Source organism: Electrona antarctica (genome assembly GCF_951216825.1).
Source record: "Electrona antarctica genome assembly, chromosome: 6".
Classification (NCBI taxonomy): domain Eukaryota; kingdom Metazoa; phylum Chordata; class Actinopteri; order Myctophiformes; family Myctophidae; genus Electrona; species Electrona antarctica.
The window spans coordinates 30,918,811-30,944,954 of NC_136811.1; the positions used below are offsets into that span (position 1 = coordinate 30,918,811).

A 26,144-nucleotide genomic window follows, 5' to 3' on the forward strand; every position below is an offset into this window, starting at 1 on the left:
ACGTTCATCACATCTGATCTACAGTTACATTACAGGCCAGTATGCACGCCACGTCTGGGCGTAATACTCAGCAGTTTCCTTTCTACTGTTTTTAGTTCTCTCCTACGCATGATAGAAAGAACAGATCTACAAGCTAACTGTTATCTTGTAGTCGACTGTAGATCGAACTAACTGAGCTTGTAGATCTGTTGTTTTTGGCAAGCGAAACCCCTCCCTTTCCTACGACGAGAGCAGAGCAGAGCACACACTACAGCACAGCGACATCTGCAGATTCTGCACTGGCTCACTCAAACCTGCTGGTTCACACAACTACACAACAACCATGGACGTTGTATTTCTGAACATGACCTAAACATGACTCTCCCAGTGTGCTGTCGGAACTACCAGCAAAGACTACAAGGTAAGACTGACATATGTTCAGATGTTTGCAGTTATATTGGTGCAAGATATCACCAGCCATACAGCTAAGTTGGCAAGCTAACGCTGACTGACCCCCATGTAATCACAATTGCGTGCGCCCCGCAATGGTAGGACATTTTTAAATACCCAAGAGCTAACAGTGAAGCTATCTCTAACAGGGCATTCCGTGGCGTGAAGTCTATATTTATGTGTTGATACCGCGGACGTGTTCCTTAGATAAGGACACAAATGTGTATCATATCTAATACGACAGCCGTTATCTGCATGTTACGGTTAGCGACACTTGCTAACGGGGGCAGGGAACGCAGCTGAATGGGGGGGTGTGTGTGCTAGTCTTTTCTCAAAGCTAGCGCAAGAAACTAACGGGTTTAAAAATGCGCTTGTTGTCATTGAACCAGCGTTCTTTTGAAATGCAATTTATATACTGACCCAGGCACCAACAGTGTCCAGACTGTTGCTGATCAATGCATTTCGGTTGATTGAACGTGACCGCTTAAGGGCCTGATAATGATTGTTGAAACTAATGTTGAAAATCACAAAAAGAATCCCCGATACTATTCCCATCTTGTGTACAGGCAGCTGGATACTGTTATTTAAACAGTGATGTCACTCATGTGAGACTTTATTTTTCCTGTCTCTTCTGTGCTCTACTTCTGCTCATCTTCACTTTGACAGTTCTGCGAAGGCAGTGATGACATTGTGTTTATTCTGGCAATAAGGAATCTATAGCATAGGTTTAATTCATTCATTTGATTGTTGAATCTGTAAAATTAGTTGCAAGGCAAACGTGCATGAGAATGTCTAATGCTAGTTTGGATATATTGCAGATATTTAGAACGCCTTCAATCTAGAATCTAGACTCGAGTCTAGATCGATAGCAGTGGGGTCGGGGAAGCCCCAGGGCCCTTGGGAGAGTTCCAGTGGGTCTCCACTTTCCACCAAAATGAGAAACGGTACTAGCCCAATGACAGAATGCGCAAGATTGACTATTCAGTTCACAGGCTGGTTTCACTCTCCCACCTAGATAGAGTGCAGTATGCTGTTGTATTCTGTACTAAAACATTTACAATTTTGTTGCACATTTACCATTTTGGTCTTTTTATCACTGAGAAATTAGTTCTCTCTCTTAGACAGTCAATCACTGTCAGCCACCCACTGCTGCAAAGACATTCTTTGAATACCGGTATCTATTTTTCTTTTGTCACAAAGGATTTCTATGCAGGGAAAAGACTGACAAATAATGCTGCTCTGAGTCTGATTGGATTTCTCACAAATTATGCATGGCCTTTGATATTGTATTTAGTATTAGGGTTAAATACTACTTAGGCTAAACAGACCCTTTGGCCTACACATTGTAACCCTATTATTGTCTCCACCAGGCCGAAGGCATGGGGAGAGAGAGAGTATGTTAAGGCATGGGGAGAGAGTATGTTTTGCACTCCGTCCGTGTGTGTGTCCGTCCGTGTGTGTGTCCGTCCGTCCGTTACCAGCTAATCTCCGGCACCGTTAACCTGGTCGATGCCAAACTTTGCACACACTCCGTAGATGCCAACGATGAACCTCTGCCCCAAATTTTCCAGAACAGCCTGCTATAGCGCCATCAGGAGGCCGACTTTTGTTTGTTTTATATTACTCCTCCATATTTTGTCCAAAAATCCTGCAAATCGTTACACAGTATCTCTATAGTCATGTGCTCAAGACAGATCTGTCCAATATTCCATATTCCATCCTGATTGGATAACATTGGCTTTCAAAATTTGCAGGATTGGCCTGTTTTGAACAAAAAGCCTCAAATCATGAACGCAGCGTGCAATTTATGTGAAATCTTTCACAGACGTTCCTACTAGAGGAATATATCCTACCCTTTTCACATTAGCGCCACCAACAGGTGGATTTTTGCAAAACACATTTTTGGAACAAAATGCCTCAAATCATCCAATTGCCATCCAAGGCATAAGAAGAAATGGCACCCTTTTCACATTAGCTTATTATAGCGCCACCAGGAGGCCACAACCTGACCTGCCCTGGTGGAGACCTGAGCCCCGAGGGGCACTTTTTCTAGTTGAATTCTGTTATTCAAGTATTAACAGTGTCAGTGCATTTACTATGGATTACTACTATTCATAGTAATGCACTTATAGATGATTCATCTAGTTTAATTCCTTTACTTTGGCCTTTTTGTGGCATACAGATAATTATCAGCAATTTACTCAGTGACTGCTTTTGAAATTTCAATACATCTCTTTATCTGGGACATTTTATGATATGTTATAGTCCATGGCCTTGCACTACTGTGGAGCTCAACAAAACCAACAGGTCACACCTTTTAATCCCAAAATTGTTTAATTTGTCACACAGACACTAACTCCTACATACACAGTAAAATGTAACCAATGTAACCCTGCTTATCGCTGCCCCTACACCCTGACCTTTCTGAATAATTTCATCTCAGAGGGATAGTCTACATATGGAGAAAAGGTTATACTTTATTACTTTGAGGATTACGCCATGGCTATTGAATGTGCTAAATTGATCAAATCTTTCATGTTCTTTGCGTATAAAATTATACTGTAAATCCACCCAGTGAATTTGGTGATGCTAGATTTGGGACAAGGTTTGCGGAGGGTACTTTTTCCACATGCAGGCCTAGTCTGCTAAATGTACTACTCTGCTAAATTTACTACTTTACTGTCATGTTAATTGTGAGTTGAATACATGTGATTTGTCATGGTGGTACTGGTGTGAGGACACACTGCATAACTGACATTTTCACAGTAGAGCATGTGGTACAATAACAGGATCTCATCTACAGTGCATAGAGACAATACAAGACATGCTTGTTTGAGCAGAGTGCCTCTGTCCTGCATGTCTTGGTGGTGCACCTGATATCGCTGTCATGCTGGGACTTGCCATCTCTTGTTGTGTAGTGTTTGTCACTATAGAGGGTATTTTCTCCAATAGACTGTGCAAAATAATGTAGGAATTGTTAAGCGACTGGGTTCCAAAACCAACCAATACCTGCCTCAAAACAAATACTGGACAGTAAAAAAAACATTTACTACATGTAGTGAGTGTGTCTGTTCTACCAACCACTATTAACGTTGTTATTACCAGTTATTGTTTGAAGTCCATCTTCTATTCTGAAATAAACTTTTAACAGCTAATGTAACTGATGATTGGGAAGTGATCAACCTTCAGCCAACAGCAGTGTGACAAACCAAGTGTAATATCAAAGACCATGTGATATAAGCCATTGTTCGTTATCTCAGTTCCATAAATCAAAGTTTCTGTTCAGGTATTGAACTTCAAGTTGGATGATGGTGGTGGTGGGGTCACCTCAGGCTAAATTGGTTCTTGCCATGGCTGCTCAACAAATTAACCAGCTGTTTTGTTTCAGAAGGATATCTAGGACCATACCTTTTCTTTTCTTTCACCAGTCGTAATGCTTTGCAGAAGTCACTATTTTAATTCACCAGTCATAATTCATTGCAGAAGTCACTATTTTAATTCACCAGTCATAATTCATTGCAGAAGTCACTATTTTAAACAGTCAATTTAAAGAATAATACGATGCCTCAATGGTACACAGTAGTTTTGTTACCTGTCAAAGTACAGGGGTTAAATTATTTGTGGAATGCTCAATCTGAAATTACGTAGTCTCCGAAGCTTTCCTCTTGTCTGTTGTCTTCTCTCTTTCAAACAAGTTCAAACAAGTGTTTTTAATGTCTCTCCTGCTACAGTATCTACTATCAGAATATTGTTCTTTGCAGAGGAATGTGCTCATCCTGGATGTTATGTAATTGGTGGATATATTATTCAGCCATTGCACCCTCCAGGCCTCCACATTCCACCCCATCTGATTGCTCAGAGGTTCCCCATTCCCAACCAATCAAATGTTTGCAGCTGGTTTTTCACTGGTTTGTTGTGGTTAAGTTTCAGATTAGGATCTCAAAGGAGGCTGTTCACCTGGCGGCTTAATAGCGTTTCCTTTTACCAATGATGCCCGATGAATATTATGCTGCGTGTCATTTTAATTAGTTTTATTGTACTATTTATTTGTACATGATGTGTTTATGCTTTTGAATAAATGGATGACTTGGGCCTACTTTAAACCTATTTGTGCCTGCCAGTCAAGGTTTTTATTAAGTTAGGTAATAATAACTTAAATTTGTAATTGATGTTATAAAAAAAGAAATAGTTACATCTAGCTATCAAATGTTGGAATTTTGGAAGACAAGTCTTCACTTCCACAGTACAAGTTTAGTTTATTTGGCAACTGTCCAGATGCAATTCACAAGAAAACAGATGTGTTGAATGAGGAACTACAACTTTAACATTTGACACGCATCCGAAAGTTCAAGCAATTTAGGGGATTGTCACGTGTCAGATGCCATTGTTCTAGATGTAAAAAGGAGAGGTGATTGTATGTATATGGATGTGGAAAGGCTGCTCATAAAGTTCTCAGGGAGTAGGCTGTTGGTTCGTCTGACAGACCTAAAGCTGACAGCCAACAGTTGTACAAAATTATGTCACACAGCAGAGCCCTGTTTTCATCATTGTCATGACATTTGGCACATTTTCTTTAGAGCTGTTACAGTCCAACCCCCTGCCATTTTAAATGTTTGTTTATTATTATTGTTTTGTATTTTATTTAAACAATTGACCTGCCTATGTTAGCAGCTGCTACAGTATTTCATGGTGACTGAGTATGCAGTTACTGTAGAGTGACAGCCTGTTTGCATGTTTGCTCTGTCCCTTTGCAGTGTGTGAGATGCAGTCTTCCTTCACTTGTCACTGTCACAAAAGTAAATCTATGCATATAATACTGTAATTTGTACAAATACAGTGTCTGCAGTGTGGTATTAACAAAGTCTTGGATCCATTGGCAAAAACAATTAGTCACCATATACACCATCTATGGCTAAATATTCGTACATTTCTAGTCTTCAATTTGCTTTACTTGCAACTTGGCTACTTGTACTTCACATGTGAACAAAGCTGCATTTCTTTGCAGCTTTGTTCACATGTGAAACACAAATTACATGCCATGACATTAGTTGCCCCAGTGAAAATTAAACCCATATTTTAATGTTGGTGGCTGGTGTCGTCCTTTAACGATGCTGCTGCTGCTAGTGCTACTGTACAAAGAGAATAGAGCTCATAATTAAGCCAGTATGTTTGTGTCTGTTGTTGGTAGGAAGCTAGAATTGGAGATCCTTTTTTAGAGTGTTTAGAACTTAAGATCTAGCAATTTACCTCTGGATATATTAGACAGACAGACACCTTGGTCTACAGTTATGTTTGTCTTTTCAATATGACTTTTGTGATTTTGCACCAAATCAGAATACTGATATATATTCTCAAGGGAATGGAATGCAGTGGGGGCAGGGGTGCCACTGCCACCGGCCGGGCTCCGCAGAGGAGTTGCAAACCACCCTGTATGTGGGGGGTCACGAGGAGGCTTAACTAGTTGGGTCACGCAGAAGGGGATGAAACCAGGCCCCCTGCCAACATTACATCTATGGCAAATAAGAGACAGACAAGCTGAACTGTAATATTGTCCAAATTTTCCATTGTTTATGCAATCATAGCATAACCAAAGCATAATCGCATCGAATGCAATTTTAATAAATGCTGAAAACTCACCTTCAAGTCACTATGACAGTAAATTATTTGAGTTTTCTCTTGTTTCATGTGTGAACCGTTTCAACTCGGTGTTAAGGGAGAGATGATCTCCTCCAGGATAATTGTCTCCACCGGGCCGAAGGCATGGGGAGAGAGTATGAGTATGTTTTGCACTCCGTCCGTGTGTCCGTCCGTCCGTCCGTGTGTCCGTCCGTCCGTCCGTCTGTGAACAGCTAATCTCTGGCACCGTTGGCTTGATCGCAGCCATACTCTGCACACACACTCCCTGAATGCCAGAGCTGAACCTCTGCCCCACAGTTTTCACATTGGCCTGCCACCAGGAGGCCGCTTTGTGCAAAACAAATGTTTTGACAGTACACCTACAGATTTCCAAACATTACGCAAATTGGTACACAGTCTCTCTAGAGCCATTCAACGAAACGGGTCTTTCAGATTTTTCAGACTCCATCCTGATTGGCTAAGATTGGCTTCCAAAGTTCGCAGGAGTGCTCCGTTTCAAACAAAATGCTGCAAATCATGAACACATGGTGTGATTTCCGTGAAATTTTGCACGCACATTCCCACTAGGTCGAGGAAGAAATGCCACTTGAGTATTTTCAACTCGGCCTCATGGTGGCGCTATAACTGGCCGATTTGTGTTTTACCTATAACTGCACCGATCTGTGTAAAACCATGTATGCACACTCCCTAGAGGCCAAGGAAAAACCTTTGCCTGGAATTTTTCACATCTGCTCTTTATAGCGCCACCAGGAGGCCGACATATGTAAAACACATTTTCTAATATTACTCCTTCAGATTTTATCCAAATTTCACGCAAATCGGTACACATGCTCTCCATAGTCATGTGATCATGTGATTTGTTTGATTTCTCATAATTATCCATCCTGCTTCTAAAGTTTTCAGGAGTAGCCTGTTTTGTACAAATTGCCACAACTCCGCAACGCAGCGTCCGATTGCGGTGAAACTGTGCATGCCTATTCCCACTACTAGGCTGAGGAAGAAATGCCACTTGACAGTTTTCAAATCAGCCTCATGGTGGCGCTACAACAGGCCAAGTCGCGACACACACACACACACACACACACACACACACACACACACACACACACACACACACACACACACACACACACACACACACACACACACACACAAACATGTTTATATTACTCCTAAACATTTTGCCAAACATCACACACAATCCTATCCTCCTGGTGGAGACCTGTGCCCAGAAGGGCACTTTTTCTAGTTATTATTGTTTTCTGCACTTTCTATTGTAGGGTTACATTCCCACGACAAGAGCATAGGGATCAACAAGAAACCACTGAAGCTGCTCCAAGCGAGGGTCTGCGTTTTCTAAGCAAGCTTTAAATAGATGTCTGGCGTAACCATTTCTGTGGCGCTGCCAGCAAGCCTGTACCAGGCCACGTGGCCTTTCAGGCACAGTGGAATCAACACTTTTCAGGACAAGGCTAAAAGGGACGGTCCCAGTGGCAACATGTTCATCACAGCGTCCAGGCCCGCTGGACGCTGCACCACTGGGGCTTCGGTTGAATTTGATGTCATCTGGACAGCGGTGTGTCGCGTGTTACTCTGAGATGACGGGAGGGTCGGATTACGACACCACTGGTAATATTGTGGCACTGCCTAGTTACAGTTACAGTTACAGGAGACTGACGATGCGGTCTGTCTGGGATTTGTTCTTGACCTCCCCTTTTGCTTTTACCAGCCTTGGAAGGTAAGAGGGAGAGACGTGGCTGGAAGAAGAAAGCACTGTGGATGACGATGGTATATAAAACTAAATAGTGGTCTAATAGATAATTAAATGATGATCAATTCTCATAAAATAATTATGAATACATTTCAATGAATGAGAAAATACTGATGTAGTGCCGAAATGATTTCGGCTCGTCAGAACTTTTCAGTGGCATCGAAGCGCTGGATTTTTGTAAGAATGACTTAACCATAATAGATCCCATCATTGGAAATAAGAGGGTTGTTCGCTGGCTGTGTGTATCCAGGTTCCAGGCTCTGGATGGAATAGATTTGCCTTGTTTTCTGAAGTGAGACTTGTTATCTGACTGTGTGTGTGGATGTGGAGAGAGCTGCCACCAAACCCAATACCTTTCTGCATTTGTGTTAAGCCCAAACCACACCAAAGGGTTGGGACGAGACGGTTTTAGCGTTCATCCCAGCGGTGTGTTATGTGCTGTTGCACGTCGACCCAAGTGATAACCAGGTAGACTGCGGACCATTTACGGCCGTCTTTCAGGCTAGACTGCCTATGTTTAAAGTTACCTTTGAACAGCCACTGCACCGACCGCTGAGTTGCTTGTCATGAAAAATCCACTTTAAAACGGTGTAATCGCTTGTTGTAGTGTAGAAAAGTATTCCATAGTGGCGACCACAACAACAGACCGGGAAGCGCACGGCTTCCTCCTATGGCAGCTTCTCCATTGTAAACATTAGGGACTCAATTTCTCTTAAACTGGTTCAATGGCCCAAACCACACCAAAGGGTCGCCATGCAACTCCTCGCAACCGTTTGGGTTTAAGTTATGTCCACATTTTAAATGAAATCATTCTTTATTTAGGCTTAATCATCTGATCAGTGCCATGACATATAAGTGACAAGTACAGACAGAACAGTACTTACATTTGTATATGCTCTTCAAAACTAGTCTGCAATGTTCAGACTTGTATTGTGAGTGGAACTCTTTAATATATATATGCAATCAGGACAACGGTGGAAAGGAAGAGACATAAAAAGTTAATGAATGCAGAAGGGTGTGGTGGTCATTTGAAGATGAAGTGTGCACTATGGTGGGTTCAAAAGTCTTTGAACTGTTGCACAGATCATATTTTGATGGCTGCACATAAGGATACAAACTAAAGACAGATGTCTCATGATCTCATCATGTTTGACGCATCTCACAGAATAAGAGCCAAGCTTCACTAATACGTAATAAGTGATGCCTGCTGCTGTCAGAGGGTGAATCCACTTGTGATCTGTTCATTGGATGATCACATGGAGTGGTACTACCATTTGTGTTTGTGTGTGAGTCAATGTATGACACTAATGTGGTCATGTGCTGTGTCCCTCAGACCAAGGGGAAGACAAAAGGACATTGTGCCCACTGCCCAGCCAGACCTGTGTTTGGGGGTGACATGGTGGCAGCCTGGCAGGGCAGGACGTTTTGGCCTAGTGTGTGTGGCACTGTACCAGCAGTGCCAAACACATGCTTGAAAACCTACACACTGTTTCCGCAGTACCTGTGGGAAGTCTGGTGTCTGTTCAGTGCTCAAATTCAGTCTAGAGCCTGACTACTTTATCCGGTAATTTGCATAATACACGCATACACAGAGTCAACCACAGGTAGTCTAGCCGTCCTCTGTGCAGTAGTTAAATCCACAGTATTAATTTAACACAGAGTGTAAACAATAAACATTTACCCAAATGGACCCTTATGGAAATGGTTAGAATTAATGTAAGCTTTTCAGCAGCTTTCTCCCCCCTGGCCTGTCAGCACTTTCAGTGTCCTTCCCATTGCATTCAGGGCAGAGTGTCACTCCCTCTCTTCTGTTTCATCCTGGTTCCTGACAAGAAATAAATTGCATGCTCTCATCTCCCTAAACAACATCCTTCTTTCCTCTACATACCTGTACTGAAATGTTTTGTTCTATACAGGGGTGAGGGTAGCCAACATATACACTCCCAACAGGGACTCTGACCATTGGTGAGATTGCAGAACCCTTATCTAGAGCCAACACTAGAAGTGTATAACCGTCTCTAAGTGTCATTAGAGACTGTTATATGGGAGTCCTCCAGACTCCCACCCAAGAACCCCACACACGCGCGCACACAGACAGACAGACAGACAGACATGAAATGAATACTACGAGTATGCCAAGGGCATAAACACGTAATAAATGATGCAATAATTTGACATTGAGGGACAATCAGGCACTTCCTGTAGAAGTGCTTAATTGCCAACCAGGAAGTCAAATACAGACAGGATGATGGCACACATGATGAAAAAGATAACGCAGTACAGTAATCACGTCAAGGGAACAGATAGCAGGGTCTCCTCCAAATTGAGTGGCTACCAATAATAGCAGAAACTGAACAGAACCTCACTACCCGTTTGCCCCTTCTCTTAGGGCAGTATTTCCCAAACCTTTTATCTTGAGACCCAAAACAAGAGACATTTATTGTCTCCCTAGGACCCAAACACACAAAATACATTATAAACCCTATTTTCTGGTGAGAAGTGGGGATGGGGGTAGTTTTTTGTCTTTTTGAAAACAAATAAAGCGGTAAAGGTGTAAGCAAAACAAGGGTAAAAGTTGGTCTGTGACCCAAAAATGGGTCATCACAACAACCCAGTGTTTAGGAAACACTGTCTTAGGGAGAACAGCCAATCTGGAGACCCCTCACAAACAGATAACAAAAACAAAAAAAACACCTAGCTGTCTCCTAGTTGTGAAATGGTCTGCACCAGCTGTTGGTATTTCACCATCTTGGTTAGAAAGGCCTCCTCTAAAAGCTGTATTGTAAAGTACAACTAACCTCACGCACTGACACACACATACACACCTTCTGTCAGTACTTGCTAATCTCTTCGTGATAGCCTAACAGTAGACACTAACTGGTGAACAGTTGGTTTTCTTAATACAATCAGAATAGAAATGAAACCTCGTCTTTTTTTCTCTCATACGCCTGTTGACTTCCTGTGACACTTTTCACTTCCTGTCATAAACCAAGCCTCTTTATTCTGAGGAATATTAAGGCAGGCCTGCATAAACGTAAGCGACAAGACTTGCCAAAAAGAGAGATTCATCATTCAGTGAGTATGTTTGTTCTATTCTAATTCTAAATCTTTAAAAAAAAGACTAAACTAGTTTGGATCCCAGGTATAGGCTACGTGTGCTCAGGTAAACAGTTAAAGCTTGAGGCCTCTCACTTAACACTCATCTGTCACACCTGCCAGTCATTCAGATCAATAGCTAAATATATGTCCATAACTGCCATGTGTCTTGTCAGTGTCCTTAGTTGGTTTGGATATGGATACTGGGCCAGTGTTTCCCCTAGCCTGAAGCTGATAAGTGTGGGGGGGAGCTTCCACGCATGCACACTCGTGCTGCGCGCCGGACTCGTGCACACGTTTTGTGTTTTTTTTAAAGCATGTTTTTGCTGTCTTTTGCTGTTATTTGCCTTTTTTGTCCTATTCGTGTCTGCCTACTAAAAATCATACTGTGGTGGCTGGTCATGATTGCGTGGTGGCCCGCTACACAATAATGCATAATAGTGGAAACACTGGGCGATATGGACAAAAAATGACACCCCACCCTCCATGACAACGGTCTTTTGCATGGCACAGTTTGTCAGGATGTGGGCATAGCTGTGAAAGCTGAGTTCCCTCTGTACCATCTGACAGATTGATTCCCTGCTCAGTTTGGCTGACGGTAGGCTAAATGATAAACATAGGCACTGTCTGTCCATGGGGCAATCTAGTGCATTCCAAAGGGGGTTTCCAGTGTGACTGTAGTGCGAGTTAATCTGTCATACAAATTGGCCACTCGCAAAAAAAGGAACCAAACATGATGACTTTAGCAAATGCAGATCAAAACACGACCTTGCAAAACATCTCTTTAACATTGTATTGGACAACTCCCTGACTGTATGCTGGATGAAAGGTTCAGGAATACACTGGATGCTACATAAATGGCCAGTTGGCATAGGTTACAAAGACCTCATTTTTATTTTCTATCTTTTTTTGAGGGGTCCTATATACAGCTTTTCGTCCTGTCACGTCTCACATCTGCCATTGACAATGAAAGGAGAATTTACGTCATATTTGGACAAGCAAATCGGCTAAACAATCACATACATTCAGTTGTCATCTTACATGATTATGGTGAAAAGCTGAGTTTTTTGAGGGCCGCTAGCCCGTCCTATATACAGCTTTTCGTCCTGTCACATCTCACATTTGCTATTGACAATGAACGGAGGAATTACGTAATATGTGCCTGAAATATGACGTAAATTTGTGGCAACACAAACATTAAATGCCATTGACAATGAAAGGAAGATTTACGTCGTATGTAAACGAGCTAACCAATCACATAAATGCAGTTGTCATCTTACATAACGTAAATTAAAAATCACACCCGTGTGAAGTGAGGGGCGCTCTTATCATCTTACAACATCGAGGAGGGAATTCGGTATAGCTTGGAGCAGCTAAAATTTTTACTTTATTCAATGGTCATCTAATCCATGTCTATTCACTTATAAGAACAATTCTTTTTTCAGGATATAAACTTATGAAATATAGAACAATGTCAATATGAATTAATTATTTGGTGATGATTAGGTGATGTAATGATGATGTAATACAAACGGTGTCAAAACAAACATTAAATTCTCTGTATTGTTAATGGGTTTGTGACAAGATGATGTTTGTACTTCATCATTGGTCGGATATAGAACCCACAGAGATATTTAATCATATTAAACCTGTCCATATTTTGGGCATTTCTTTTTTTATGTTTGAGAAGTAGCAGAAATAGCAGATCTACAGTCTCATAATGCTTTGCAATGCACTGTGAGCTAATATCTGCTATAACACTGCCTAATGTGCGTATGTATAAAACTAGAAGAAGCATCTAGCGCCAAGCCACACGTCTGTGTGTATGTGTATATATATATATCTCTATCTATGTATGTGTATATATATATATCTCTATATCTATAGATAGATAGATAGATTCTTTATTTTTGTGTCATGCACCCAAGGCGCCCAGCCCACATGGACTTATAGGACACACCACAAATCATTGCGTCAGTATTGCATTGTGTACAGGAAACTTTTTTTTTTTTTTTTTACACAAACAAAACATTCTGCCTTTTTTCCCACGCTTTGCATAAAAAGTCTGCTAAAGCAAAAATACCTTTCCTAAAACAAAATTCCAACTTTTCGTAGTCCTCTAACCAGAAAAAGTTAACACAGATGGTTGTCATTTTACAAAATAATACATGTCTTAGTTCTTCATATAATGGGCAGTAAAACAAAAAATGACACAGTAAACATACTCTGTCCTCCTCAGGAGTACCAATGAATCTACCCGTTTCTAAAGCTAATGGTAAGGTCCCAGAATGCAGCTGTGCACAAAAAGATCTCTGACTTTTGGATACATTTTGTGTAACATAAGGTTCTATATATATACCGGTATATATAAAACCATGGCTTCCCATCATGCACCTGTAACCCACAATGCATTGCATTGCATTGCATGGAGGCGCATGTGACGTGATCGGCTAATAAAAACTCAGCTTCCCATCATGCACCTGTAACCCACCATGCATTGCAGGCTGTTCAGGGTAAGGGACAACAGACTATGGGCTCCATCTTGCGCCACCCTTATCCCTAAACGTATTTGCCATTTTTCAACAATAGTTCAACTAGCCGATCTACATCGAGACGTTGTGAGCTTGTAGATCGGCTATTTGAACTATTTTAAAAGGTTTTTTAAAATAGGGTTAAGGGGTGGGGCAAGATATAGCTCTATATCAGCGCTGTGATTGGTGACGCTGTTGCCAGCTGTTTGCCTGGACAAACATGTTGCCAATTGTAATAATACAGGTGGGCACTCGTCAAGGTGACCACATGTCCCTAGGTGCTCAAAGTAGGGTCCAGGGAACCACAAGGGTCCTTGAAGGGATCCCCAGCATTATTACTTGCGCAAGCAGAGCGCACAAGTACTGCGATCGGCTGGGTCAGTATGTCGGTGTACTCCACCGGCCAATAAGGGATCGGCTGGGTATGTATGTATGTCAGTGTACTCCACCGGCCAATAAGGGACCATTGTTCTTGATGACGTAACTAAAGTATGTTTCAAGGTTGGTATAAGGTCATTAACGGGTCTAAAGGAATAGCAGAGAGCTCTAAAGGCTCATTCATAGTCTGGATTTTCGGTGGTGAGGTGACCACCAAACTACAACATGACGTCACGAGCCGCGGTGAAGAGCAACCCACCGCCCCAGACCTTCTCTCTGTTTTTACTCGCCACCGAAAATCCAGACTATGAATGAGCCTTAAGTCTCAGAGCAGCAGTCGTACCCAGACAGCAGAGAGCTCTAGGACTCAAAGTAGCAGTCGTGCCCAAACAGAGAGCTCTATAGGGACTCAGACAGCAGCAGAGAGCTTTAGAACTCAGAGCAGCAGTCGTACCAGCAGTGGTGAGCGCACCTCATGCGCCAGCAGAGCAATGGAAATTTGGGGCATCGTCTACTTCCGTCCACTTTCTAAATGTGAGATAGGAAGGATAGGCCATTAATTTATGAAACCATATGAAATATGCATATTCAAGGTTTCTGCACAGTGTCAATATGATATGTTGCCAGAATGCCAATATAGCTGATTGATATCAGCACTCAACGCTGTCCTCAGATATTGTAAAGTATGGAGCCCCTAACTTTAATATCTGCCACATGTCCCTTTATAGGGGCTTCGTAGTAACGTACCTTCATGGAGGTGTAGTTTATTTCAGGTACCTGTTATATTGCCAAACTGAAGAGCTGTCATCTGTTCCATGTCACTAGGAAGTCACAGAGAGCCACTGGGAATGGAACAGGAAACAGGCTGCATGTAGATTCCTGTCTGCAGTGCTGATGATCATTGAATCCTATGCCTGGGTAGTTTGTACACTTCCTCCCCTTTCACTCTGTCAAAATACTTTTTAGCAGCTGTAGCCTGTTTGACTTTCACTTTTTAATAGTTACGGTAATTGTCAGTAGCTGTGAGTGACTTTACTGACTCCCCACTGACTGCCCCACTTCCTCATTATGCATCCTTACAAACTCAACACGGAATCTCCATCCATTCATCCCACAGCCAGCCATGCTCGGGCAGTTCATACAGTATTTTGCAAGTTCATTCAAATCAAAAGACCCATTCCTTCTATATACTATAGATATATACTATATCCTTTTTGGAAATACTAAAATAATCTGTCTGACTGTCTGTATATTCAATTGTCTAAGTGAAATGTATAAATTGATTGCTGATAAGTGTCCCTGTATTTGTTGGTCAGTCAGCAGCAAGGTAGTGCTAATGGGATTGGGAAATGTTGGTGCAGGGAGGATTTGGCTGTTCAACCACCATTTACAAAATGCTATACTATAGTTTGTACAAGTAAGACGCGCAAACGTGGCAAGCGAACGCAGCGGCAGCCCTTCATTTTGTGTGTGTCTTTTAATTATTTGCTTGTTGACACACTCATCTAGGGATGCTCCGATCAGGTTTTTTGGGAACGATCACCGATTGTTTTTCTCATGATCGACCGGATCCGATACCGATCTTGTGCGAAAGGGGACAATTTGAATATTTCAAAACCCACGTCAAAACTGTTCGCGTGTGTGTGTGTTTGGGGATGAAGGGGAGAATGTTTAGGCCTTTCACAAAATGATATTATACTATATATCTGATTGACTTTTATACCACTTAAAATGGTATAAAACGGTTTCTCCAGATAGGGTAAATTGCCGATCACCGATCCAGTCTTTTGGAGTGAATATGTACCGATCACCGATCGGTGGCCGATTGATCGGAGCATCTCTACTCTTATCCTCCTTTAGTTCATGATCTGCAACCCCACTGTCGATCTGCTCTCCCCTGTGTATCACACAGTCAGTCATTCAGTCTCTCATCTGCCTCTCCTAAACTGAAACTCAATCAAAGAAGAACTGAGAAAGCCTTGGGAGCGTATACTATGTGCACATAATATGCCAGTTATGCACATTGCACACATACTGTATGTGTGCAATGTGCATTGTGCACAGCAATTCATGAGCTGATGTGAGCATAACATTCCCTGAAAATCTGGAGCTGGAGGCTGCTGAGTAAGAGAGTGAGAAAGAGATGGAGAGATAATGATAGACTTGAAGTTGAACACATACAGATTAAAGATATAATAAGTGTGTTATATATATTAAAATATGGTTATGGATGAGCCTATGACTCATCCATAACCATATAAGGAGTTCCCACTTTCCAATGCGCTATAGGGCCCAAATTTGGAGTTTGTCATCTAACCTCAATGTGTCGTCAGCTCCATATATGGGCACAAAAGGGGGCATGCTTCTATATGGGCATATACTACGACATCAAGGATCTAGGCATAAAAGGAGTTAAGGGATTTACGGATACAGAGAGATTCATATATGGGCAATGGGCATATTGGTCAGATCGGTGGTGTGACGTAGGTGTGCTCTAATATCTTTATAATAGTTTGTCTCTTTTTGAGTACACAGTACACACTGAGAGAGAGCATCGGGAGATGACAGTTCAATTCCAACTGCAGACCTGAGTTACATGTCCTTCCCCATGTTTTTTCTCTGCAGATTCCATTGTTTTTACTACTATCTAAATAAACAATAGCGAGGCCAGGAGAAGCCGAAAGGGAGAGACATGTTTTCTGCCACTGAAAAAGTGAGATGTCACAATGAAAACTGGAGAAATATAATGTAAATGATGGGTGAGAGTTAGAGTACGTTTTAACAGCGGGCGACAGCCAGACGAAACTTCCGGAAGTGCATTATTTGTCAATGGGACAACTACTGGCGATAGAACGTCGGCCGAAAAGATAAAAATAATTCATCTTTTGGCGATAGTGGGCGATTGGGCGATAGCCAATGAAATTCAAGCGATGCTCGCCGTTGGTCTCCGTTGGTCTCCCGCTGTTAAAACGTACTGTAAGACTGAGTGAATGAGGGTCTCAGAAGGAGCAAGAATGTGAAAAATGTTAGTGAGGGATATAGAGAAATGTAAAGAGAGAGAGTCTTCCACGTTACATAAGTGTGCTTTTTCTATGACGGTGTCTGTGTCATGACAGGGCAGCACGTTTGCACGTGCACACAGCATACACGTGCTCACACACCACTACCATCATTCCTCTGAGTGCGATTCCAAACTGACCTCTCTGCTCTTCAGTTTAATTACACATTGATTTGTAAATATCCAACGTAGGGGGAATCCAACTCACTCTCCCTTCCCTGATTTCCTCCCACCTCCTCTCCGTCTGTCTTTCCTCTTCCTTTCTTTCGTCCCCTCAGCCCCACCACCCTCTTTCTGTGTTCATTGTGTGTTAATGTCCTCATTTTAGTTTTTGCAGTATTCGATCTATCATATAAATGTGTGTCCTGACAGTTTAGGTCCCATTGGGTTGGGTGGAGGAGGTTAAGGGGAAGCTTACCATACAACCACTTCCTTTTTGATTGGATGAGGAGTGTGTGGGTGGTTAATCATGGGATGGACAGAGCAGAGGATGTGTTGGCTGATGGCTGACGTCCAGGCTGACTTACTGGCTTAGGGGTGGAGTAGGGTGCGTGTGGGTGTGAAACATTAATGAATTAATACTGTGTGTGAGATGTCTGTGTGATACTGTATCAGTGTAACTGTGATTCAATCAGAATCTCTATTGCAAAGCTGTGCCAGGCCAGAAATCATTGTTGCAGAGCAATCAGAAACGATTTTATATTGTGTTCAATCAGAAGACCAATTAGTTGTTACAGAGCAAGAGCTTTCTGCACATATTGGTTATACGTTACTTTGCCCAATTATATACTTTTTCTTTCTCTCCCTCTATTGTGTTACGCTGATGTTGCTACTGCTGAAGGCTTTGTATTTTGTCTTTATCTTTGCAGTGCAGTTTGTCTCTTTAGCTGTTTTTAGATGTCTGAATGTGTGACTTGTGAAAATAGCCGATTAGGGCAGGAATTTCATGGAGGCCCCCCGTTAGGCCTTCTGCTCCTCAAAAAATGTATGACATAAGGCCTTGATGCCCTCGTGACACTGCCCCAGCAGATTTCACTGTTCCCCTCTGTCCCTTTCCTGTCAATACATTTTTAAAACGGTGGTTGATATTCTGAATTCTTAGTTTGTTCACAATGTGTAGCAGGGTATGATTATGCTAGACATTGTGAACTTGCTGATGAATTTGAAATGGTTTTGAATTTCTTGGTTGTTGAATGTTTAAAATGGTTTTGAATTTCTTTGTTGTTGAATGTTTGCCTATAATTACATTATAGGCTGACATTAATAATGTCAGGCTGAAATTGGTTAAGATAGGGGCCAGAGGGAACATTATACATGCTCACCCTGTAGTGATCAGGCCTGCAGGCAGAGTAAGTGGTATAAACTGCCATGTAGAATTGTAGAGGGTGGCTGAGGCCATACCCATTTTTTATTCTCACTGATTTGCTTTAAATGAAATGGAGCTTTTGTGGTTGTATGAATTTAGATTTCTAAACAGATCTGAACTAACTGCATGCTAAGTTATCACAGACCAGCCACTTTTCCTCCCTGTGAGGTAGAAATCTCCCCAAATTACAAGCTAAGCTTTGTAACTCTTTCTGTTTCACTTCCATTCTCCCCTTTCTGCCTCTGTCTTTGTCTCACAATCCCTCTCTCTCCCTCCTGTCTCTATTTCTGTATCTGTCTCTCCATCTCATAGTGGTGGGCAGACAGGCGACATGACAGAGGAGAAATGCCCCCAGCTGGTGGACTACTTTGTGGTGGCGGGGCTCGACCCGTCGGGCTCCTGGACGCCCCTGGACGAGGATGGAAAGAACTCGTTGTCTTCCTCCTCTTCGTTGGCCAGGGCGGTGGACTCCATCACGGACCTGGCTGTGATCGCTCGCGGCCTAGGAGAGGAGGTCCCAGAGGGCTTCACCTGCATCGAGAGGACCCCCAGTGGGCACCCGGCAGAGCTGAGCGCCGGCCTCATAAACAACCCTCATCTGTACCTCTGCTACCGACGCGGTCGAGACAAACCACCCATATTAGATCTGGGGTAACAATGCACCCACCCACACACATTATTATTATAGTATAAACAGACACATGCAAACAGGGCAGTTGGATATTAGTGCAGTTGTAGCACTAATATCTATTTCAGTCTATTTCATGTCAATGAGTTTAAGAAATTGATATGAATATATTACATCTTATGTACTCTTTGCTTTGGTCTTGTACACTTTAATTGAGGCATGTGCTGTTAATCAGAAATCATTCACAATGATCACATTCATGTGTCGCATTCATATACCTAATCAAATTCCTATTAAATAGCTAATTTTAAGAATTGGAAGAATTTGCATAAGAAAAAAGTTAACAGTGAGTGAAGGGTATGGTCTGTGTGTGATGAGGCAACTTATAGCAAGAGTACTCAAGCCTAGTTCAGAATAACATTTTACGTTATGAACAAAGCATTTATCAGGCCAATGCCAATGATTTATTTGTCGGTGCAATTAGACCACTGAATTCTCTGCAGCCTAATATGCAAAGAGAGAGAGAGAGCATGAGTGGAGCTCTATTGAGGCACCAGGGTAAGAAAAGGGGACTAAATACACATTTGACTGACACGTTGGAAAATCGAATGGCAAAATCTGACCAAATGAGCACATTCCAGAGCCCTGTCTCTGTTCTTTCAGGATCCAAGGACATGTAATGTAGTTTGCCCCAATGCTCCAAACACAGGCTTAAATATCTAACCTAATATAACCTAGGGCTACTTTGGCAAAACTACAAATATGTGCCATGACTGAATTAGGTGTTGCCATTGTGGTTTGCTGTAATGTAATAATACAGCTAATACGACAGCCAGCAAGCGTGCGTATAAACCACACAGCTGAGCTGGCTTGAAAGTACAGTGCAAGGCACACATAGGCAAAACTCACACTTTAAAAACATGGAAATTCAAGGAAAAGAGTATGAAAACTGTTTTATGAGTACTGAAGCGGTGCCTCTTCTACTCCTTGCAGTTGGATGCCTGCAGTCTTGGTGGTGTAGGAATTTAAGCTCATAGATTTATACTCAATGCAGTTGCATGTTTTGAGTGTAACCTAAATGCTTAAAATGTACCGTAGGTGCCTTGTCTCAGCCAATTAATGCACATTTTAATCTGCTTGAACCCGAGTTTGAATTTGACTCCCGTAATGTCTCGCATGCCTCTCCTCTCTCTGCCCTTAGTTGCAAGGCCTGAATTATAATAGGATAATTACTTTCTATAATTAATTGTTGATGGGAGCATTATCCAGTGTGCTGCTGATTCTATTATGATTTTTGTTTCAACAAAGTTGTTAATTGGAAAGCACATGAAGCAGAGGAGAGCAGACAGAGTACACAAATAGAGACAAGAGGAAGCCACCATAAGAAAGACTAACAGACAGAGTAGAAGGAGAAAGAGACGGACAACAGCATAGTTAGAATCAGTTGGAGCGGAGCGGTCTGAGATGAGAATAAAAATGTGAAGCATATAAGGAAAAAATATTTCAGGCCCTGCCTTGCTTTCTAAAGAATCAAATTCCCAAAATATAACTTAAAAAATCACACCCGTGTGAAGTGAGGGGCGCTAATATATTAAAGTCTAACTCATGTTGATTAGGTGATGTAAAACAAACCGTGACAAAACAAACATTAAATTCTGTTTATTGTTAATGGCATTTAATGTTTGTGTTAGGGACAAGATGACGTAAATATATTAAAACAAAAACTAGGTTAATTTATATAACTGGTAATGAGCAAAAGCAGCACGGGCATTTGGCCAATGTGAACTAGAATGTCTCTGACTGTGTATTATTGTGTCATCATCACCATTGGGCCTGCTGGTACAGTAGCTAGCTTGTCACACACATAACAAAGCCTTCCCGTTGTGTCAGTCATGCACAGAATGAGAGAGAGACAGACCGTCACGTCTTAATGTCTGCATGCTGCTCTGTACATGTTATATGGTTACGTCTTTAATGGAAGAAAGCTGTTCAACACTGTCATTTTTATACTTTTAATCATTGGTTTTATTTAGTGGCTTGTTCTGCACGTATAAGAATCTCAGACAAATACTGCTTGCCTCTTTTATCGATGTATAGTGTACTATCCAGTTCTGTTCCACATTATTTTACATAGTAGACTAGAGCGTATGTATGTTATGTTATATGCATGTTTGTTTTAAATCTGCGTGCATAATATGTTTGCCTTTTGCATGTGTGCAAATGTAATCTTCTCTTTATAATATTGCCAGCTCAGAAGTCAGTCAATATGCTGGATATAAAACACACAAAACAGTCCCAGTGTGTTGAGTTCATGCAATGCATAATAGAGGTTTGAACTTACATAATATTGGATTATATAATGCTGCTATGGAAGAGAACAGTGCTGGACACTCCTCGTTCCCTTCAGAGGATTCACGTTGCCTCTGACTGCTATGGTTATATTCAACAGCTACTGTATACATTATGCTCACTAAGAATGGATTTCTAATACTATCATCAATGGAAGGAATAGAATGCACCCGCACACTGTATATTTGCTCAGTACAAGAGTATTTTTCTCTAAATTTTTCTCTTCAGGCATGAAGAAGGTCCGGAGGGACCGAAACGTTGCATTAAAAAGAAAAATACTCTTGTACTGAGCAAATATACAGTGTGCGGGTGCATTCTATTCCTTTCATTGATGTCCACTGGCCTACGCACCTGTGCGCGCCACTCGGTGGCGCGCTATGAGCTTGTAGATCTGCTATTTTTCAATAGCTAAATTATAACAATGTTTAAACAAGACGCGCGAACGCGGGAAGCGAACGCAGCTCGTAAATTGCAAAAACAACAATTAGAATAAATTACGTAGTTTTTTAAGGTTTTTTAGTTTTTCCTTTTTTAAGATTTTTTTAAGTTAAGTTTTTTTGAAGTTAAGTTTTTTTTAAGTTAAGTTTTGTGTGTGTGTGTGCGTGCGTGCGTTCTTGCGTGTGTGTGTGTGCGTGCATGTGTGTGTGTGTGTGTGTTTTTGTGTGTGATACAGCTGCGCCCTCTGGTGGTGGGTGGGTGGTGTTACAGCGTGACACACAGACAGACAGACAGACAGACATGATCTGCTGGGTCTCATAGTAAATGCTCACTGCGTTCGCAAACACCAAAAGGGGTTCCCGCCCAAAATGGGTTAACTGTCCTTTTGCGCAGATCACGCAAACCTCAGCAAAAAGAAAATGACAATATCGATGGCCAACTGTAGGTGTGCGAAAGTTTTTTTCCTACAGTTAATACTATCATCAACCATCATACTGTACACTCTTGTAGCTTAAGCTTATAAATAGGCTGAGAACTGACTATAGGAATCTTATCCTAACATCTATCTCATCATATTAGTATAATCTCTGAACATGTGAGAACCTGATTAAATGAGGCAGTGTTATAGCAGCCATGCTCCTCCCAACATACAGTGTAACCTGACACCTTTTCATGCGATAACGTAGTCGCTTCCCAAGTCGATCCAAAGTGCTTTCAGGGGTAATGTAGTGCAATTTACCCTGCTTATAGTGTTACTGACTGAGAGGCTATCTGTAACTGTAAATGCCTTTTTGATTATCAAATAAAATATTATGTTCTAGAATCCCTGGAAACCCTTTGTGAGTAACTCAATCCAGTTAAATAAAGTATAGGCAGGTGGAGTCTTGTAGTCACTTAGAAGGCTCGGTCAGGTTGTTCTCAGCATGGCGGGGGGCATTATTATTCATGTTTATTCCTACATTCACACATACACTCACATGTGTGTGCACTCACACATTCTGCCCCTTTCCCCTGCACGTGGTTTCATGTACAGGGGAAATACCATACAATACAGGTATTGCAAAAACTGAGTATGTTTACAGATGATGGGTAGATTGGATGAGGAATGAGCCTGGCATACAGTAGATACAATGTATGCACTGACAGATTAGCTAAAAGAGGTGATGTAGTTACAGAATGTTAATCAACCCCCCCCCCCCCCCCTCCCCCCACCAGGGTGCTGTATGAGGGTAAGGAGCTACTGAAGCAGGGCTGGTATGTCATTGAGACCACGCCCTACAGCCGCTCAGCCAGTTTGAGCACCGGAGGGGGTCCCGCTGCCCACCGTGTCTACCTGACCTATCGGCGTGCCCCGGACTCCCAGGCCCTACACACACTGGGGGTCACGGACATCTCATTGCTGCTACCCAGCAAGGGCGAGGTGGCCCCCCACACCTTCTGTCGTGTGGACAAGAACCTCAACACGGGCATGGTGAGATGTTCTTCTAATTTGTGTGTGTTTGAGTTGTTGTGAAGTCAATATTTGCAATGTGCAATATTTCTCTATGCTTTTAATGTTTTATCACAACATTTAATTTTCATCACAGCATTGTTTGGTTTGTTGTTCATGTCATTAGAGGATAAAGCGCCATTCACACTGAACACTATAACGATGACTATACTGTAACTATATCATTCACCATTGTATTTAAAGAAATATTTTTAATTATAGTGCTCAGTCGAACGGCACTTTAGTGTTTTTTCCATAATGTTTTGTTTTGACTTGCTTGCTAGAGTAAGACTGACCTTTTGCCAGCTTTTGCCCTCTCTGTCTTGTGCTCCCTCTATTCCCTCCTCTCCCATTCAATAACTTTCATACATTGTCTGTGCTATCCTATCATACTCACCACATCCTCAGTGTATTTTCAATCACATTTCTCATCTGCACATATTTTCTTCTCGTCGTCGTCTTCTGCGTTGTCTCCTCTCATTTTTCATTTTCAGGCCTTTTAGATCCCTGGTCTCAGATGACACATTTCTGTTGTCTGTACAATGATGCTATTGGCCCTGGTGTGATGAAACATTAACTACTTAAGCCCAGTTATATTCTTCCACGTATGATGCATTGTGAGCTTGTAAAATAGCAACAACTGCTATTGTTGCTATTTTAAACAGATGTTTGAGATTTTGTGAATTCTATAATAGGCAACAAAGTCTTATGCACACCTGTATGCTCTGAGGCGGGTGCGTAGGCAGGGCTCAATGTATTCAGAACAATGCAGATAAAGTGCACAAAGACCCGCACCGTTTCGGTCAAAGACCTTCAGGCATCAGATGCCTGAAGAAGGTCTTTGACCGAAACGTTGCCAATAAAGTTCGTATTGCAAGTGCAGACGGTGAATTCTATAATGCCATTGCCACCAAAAAATGGACACCAGGTTGAAAGTGGTTAAGTTGCAATGGTAAAACAATAGTTAGAAAACACAGACCAGATGATTTATTGTGTTGTGTTGTGTTGTGTTAACAGTGGGGACCAGCTTTATACTTGTGTTATAAGAGAGCTGTGGCTAAAGCTAATGCCCTCGTCTATAAGGCAGGTGAGTACGGATGCCAACTGATGCACATTCATAATTGTAGTACATCTTCCCATTATGCAGAATATTATTGTGTGCCTTCAGGATTTGGTTAACAGCAATAAATATTGAATGATGTATCTTTAGCACACCCATTTGCAAATCTATACTGTACATGTATCTATGTGTGATTTGTGGGTCATTCTATATATGATTTAAATTGACTGTCCCTTTTGCTGTGTGTGTGTGTGTGTGTGTGTGTGTGTGTGTGTGTGTGTGTGTGCGTGTGCGTGTGCGTGTGCGTGTGTGTGTGTGTGTGCGCGTGCGTGTGTGCGTGTAGATCTATTAAGTCGGTATCCGGAGGAGGACTCGGAGTCGTTTCCCTTGCCAGAGTCGGTGCCAGTCTTCTGTCTGCCCATGGGTGTCACCGTGGAGAGCTGGCCTCTCAACACCAAGTACCAGCTGCCTGTCTTCTCTACCTTCGTCTTTACCTCTGCCTTGGGGGAAAAGGTGGGTTCACGAGGTTAACCCCCCCCATGTTGCACCCCTATTGGCTTTTAGCATCCATCCTACATCCTACTGGTTTTGTCCCTCAGGTGTACGGAGCAGCCATCCAGTTCTATGAGGCCTTCCCCAGGGAGGGTCTGTCTGAAAGGCAGAGCATTCGCCTGGGCCTGCTCAGCGTGGTGGACCGACGGCCCATCACTAACCGCACCCTGCAGGTCAAGAAGAGCATCTGTGTCCTCTCTCACTGGCCCTTCTTCACCGTCTTCCAGAAGTTCCTCACCTTCGTCTACCGCTACTCCATCTCTGGACCCCACGTGCTGCCCCTAGAGAAGTCAGTAGCTCTATCTATGCTGCCACATTATATGGAGACTGGGAAGAATGTATTATTGATTTTAGTGAGATGAATACACAGGACCACAATGAAAACAAGCCCCTAAGGCTTTTTGTGTTATCCTTTTGGCATCATTGTAAAATCGTACCACTGCACTATTTGCAAACTGTTTTCATTCAATCAATCAATGAAAAGGTAATTTGGTGAGCAGGAAACAATATCCTGTTGAATAATCAAAGAAGGCATACCGGTATTTTTATTCTTGTACCTCTATACAACATACATAGTACAGTATATCATGAATTATCCAGGCCCTGACAAATATGTCCTGGCCTTTTGGATTAAGCATATTATGATTGACATGTTTTGTTAATTCCAAATCTCTCTGTCTATCCAGACACATCTCCAGCTTCATGCACAACGTCCCGTTCCCCTCCCCGCAGCGGCCTCGCATCCTCGTGCAGGTACTGACCACAGCACTGACCTTCCACTTGTCCAATTAAAAAACATTTACTGTAGGTGATGCTTTCATCCTGACTGACGAGACACGGTAGGAAAAGTTGAAACTCTTAGAGGGTGATCACACCGAAACGCGTTGCCACAGGCACAGACACACAAAAACAACCTGACTTGGCAAAACAGTGAGTGCATCAGGCAAAACAGCATGGTGTGGCTATGGAGGGGGCCTGTGTGCATAACAGGGTCATGATGAATCACAGGGAAGAAATTGATTAAACCAGACATTGAGTAATATTTTTTGTCTGTATTTGCCTTTTTCACATGGTTCCTACTTCCGACCACATACTGTCATTAAAACAGGAAGGACCGCACACCAGGCGCGCCATATCATATGGGAAGAAATCATGTATATATTTTTGGCTGGCGATGCGTTTCTAACAATGGTGTGATCACCCACTTGGATGTTTGGTTTCCAGTAGCCTCGGAAACCCAGACGTTTTTATTTCCAGGGAGGAAAAAAAAGTCTGGGACCGAGTCCACTTCAATTCGGCATAGAGTAGCGCAAACATCTCTCACTCTCTGCTGATTTCTGATCGTCTGCACCTTTGTTAAAT

The 26,144-nt window shown here is 42.2% G+C and overlaps 1 protein-coding gene across 5 annotated transcripts in view; it reads left to right on the forward strand.

Annotated features, from left to right (window-relative positions):
* The first annotated feature begins 265 nt into the window (after window positions 1–265).
* Window positions 266–26,144, forward strand: part of dennd4b (DENN/MADD domain containing 4B) — a 48,844-nt gene continuing 22,965 nt past the window's right edge. For 4 of the 5 annotated variants that reach the window (XR_013790214.1, XM_079503479.1, XM_079503480.1 and 1 more), the window contains exons 1-7: window positions 266–400; window positions 18,579–18,917; window positions 22,897–23,152; window positions 24,188–24,257; window positions 24,574–24,743; window positions 24,830–25,071; window positions 25,469–25,535. Coding sequence is in view for 4 of the 5 variants with exons in the window: in XM_079503479.1 (XP_079359605.1) it covers window positions 18,598–18,917; window positions 22,897–23,152; window positions 24,188–24,257; window positions 24,574–24,743; window positions 24,830–25,071; window positions 25,469–25,535 (1,125 nt within the window). In the remaining variant the exon portion in view is untranslated. Of the gene's footprint in view, window positions 401–493; window positions 528–18,578; window positions 18,918–22,896; window positions 23,153–24,187; window positions 24,258–24,573; window positions 24,744–24,829; window positions 25,072–25,468; window positions 25,536–26,144 lie in introns of those variants that run through there. The other variant, XM_079503481.1, reaches the window with a different exon arrangement.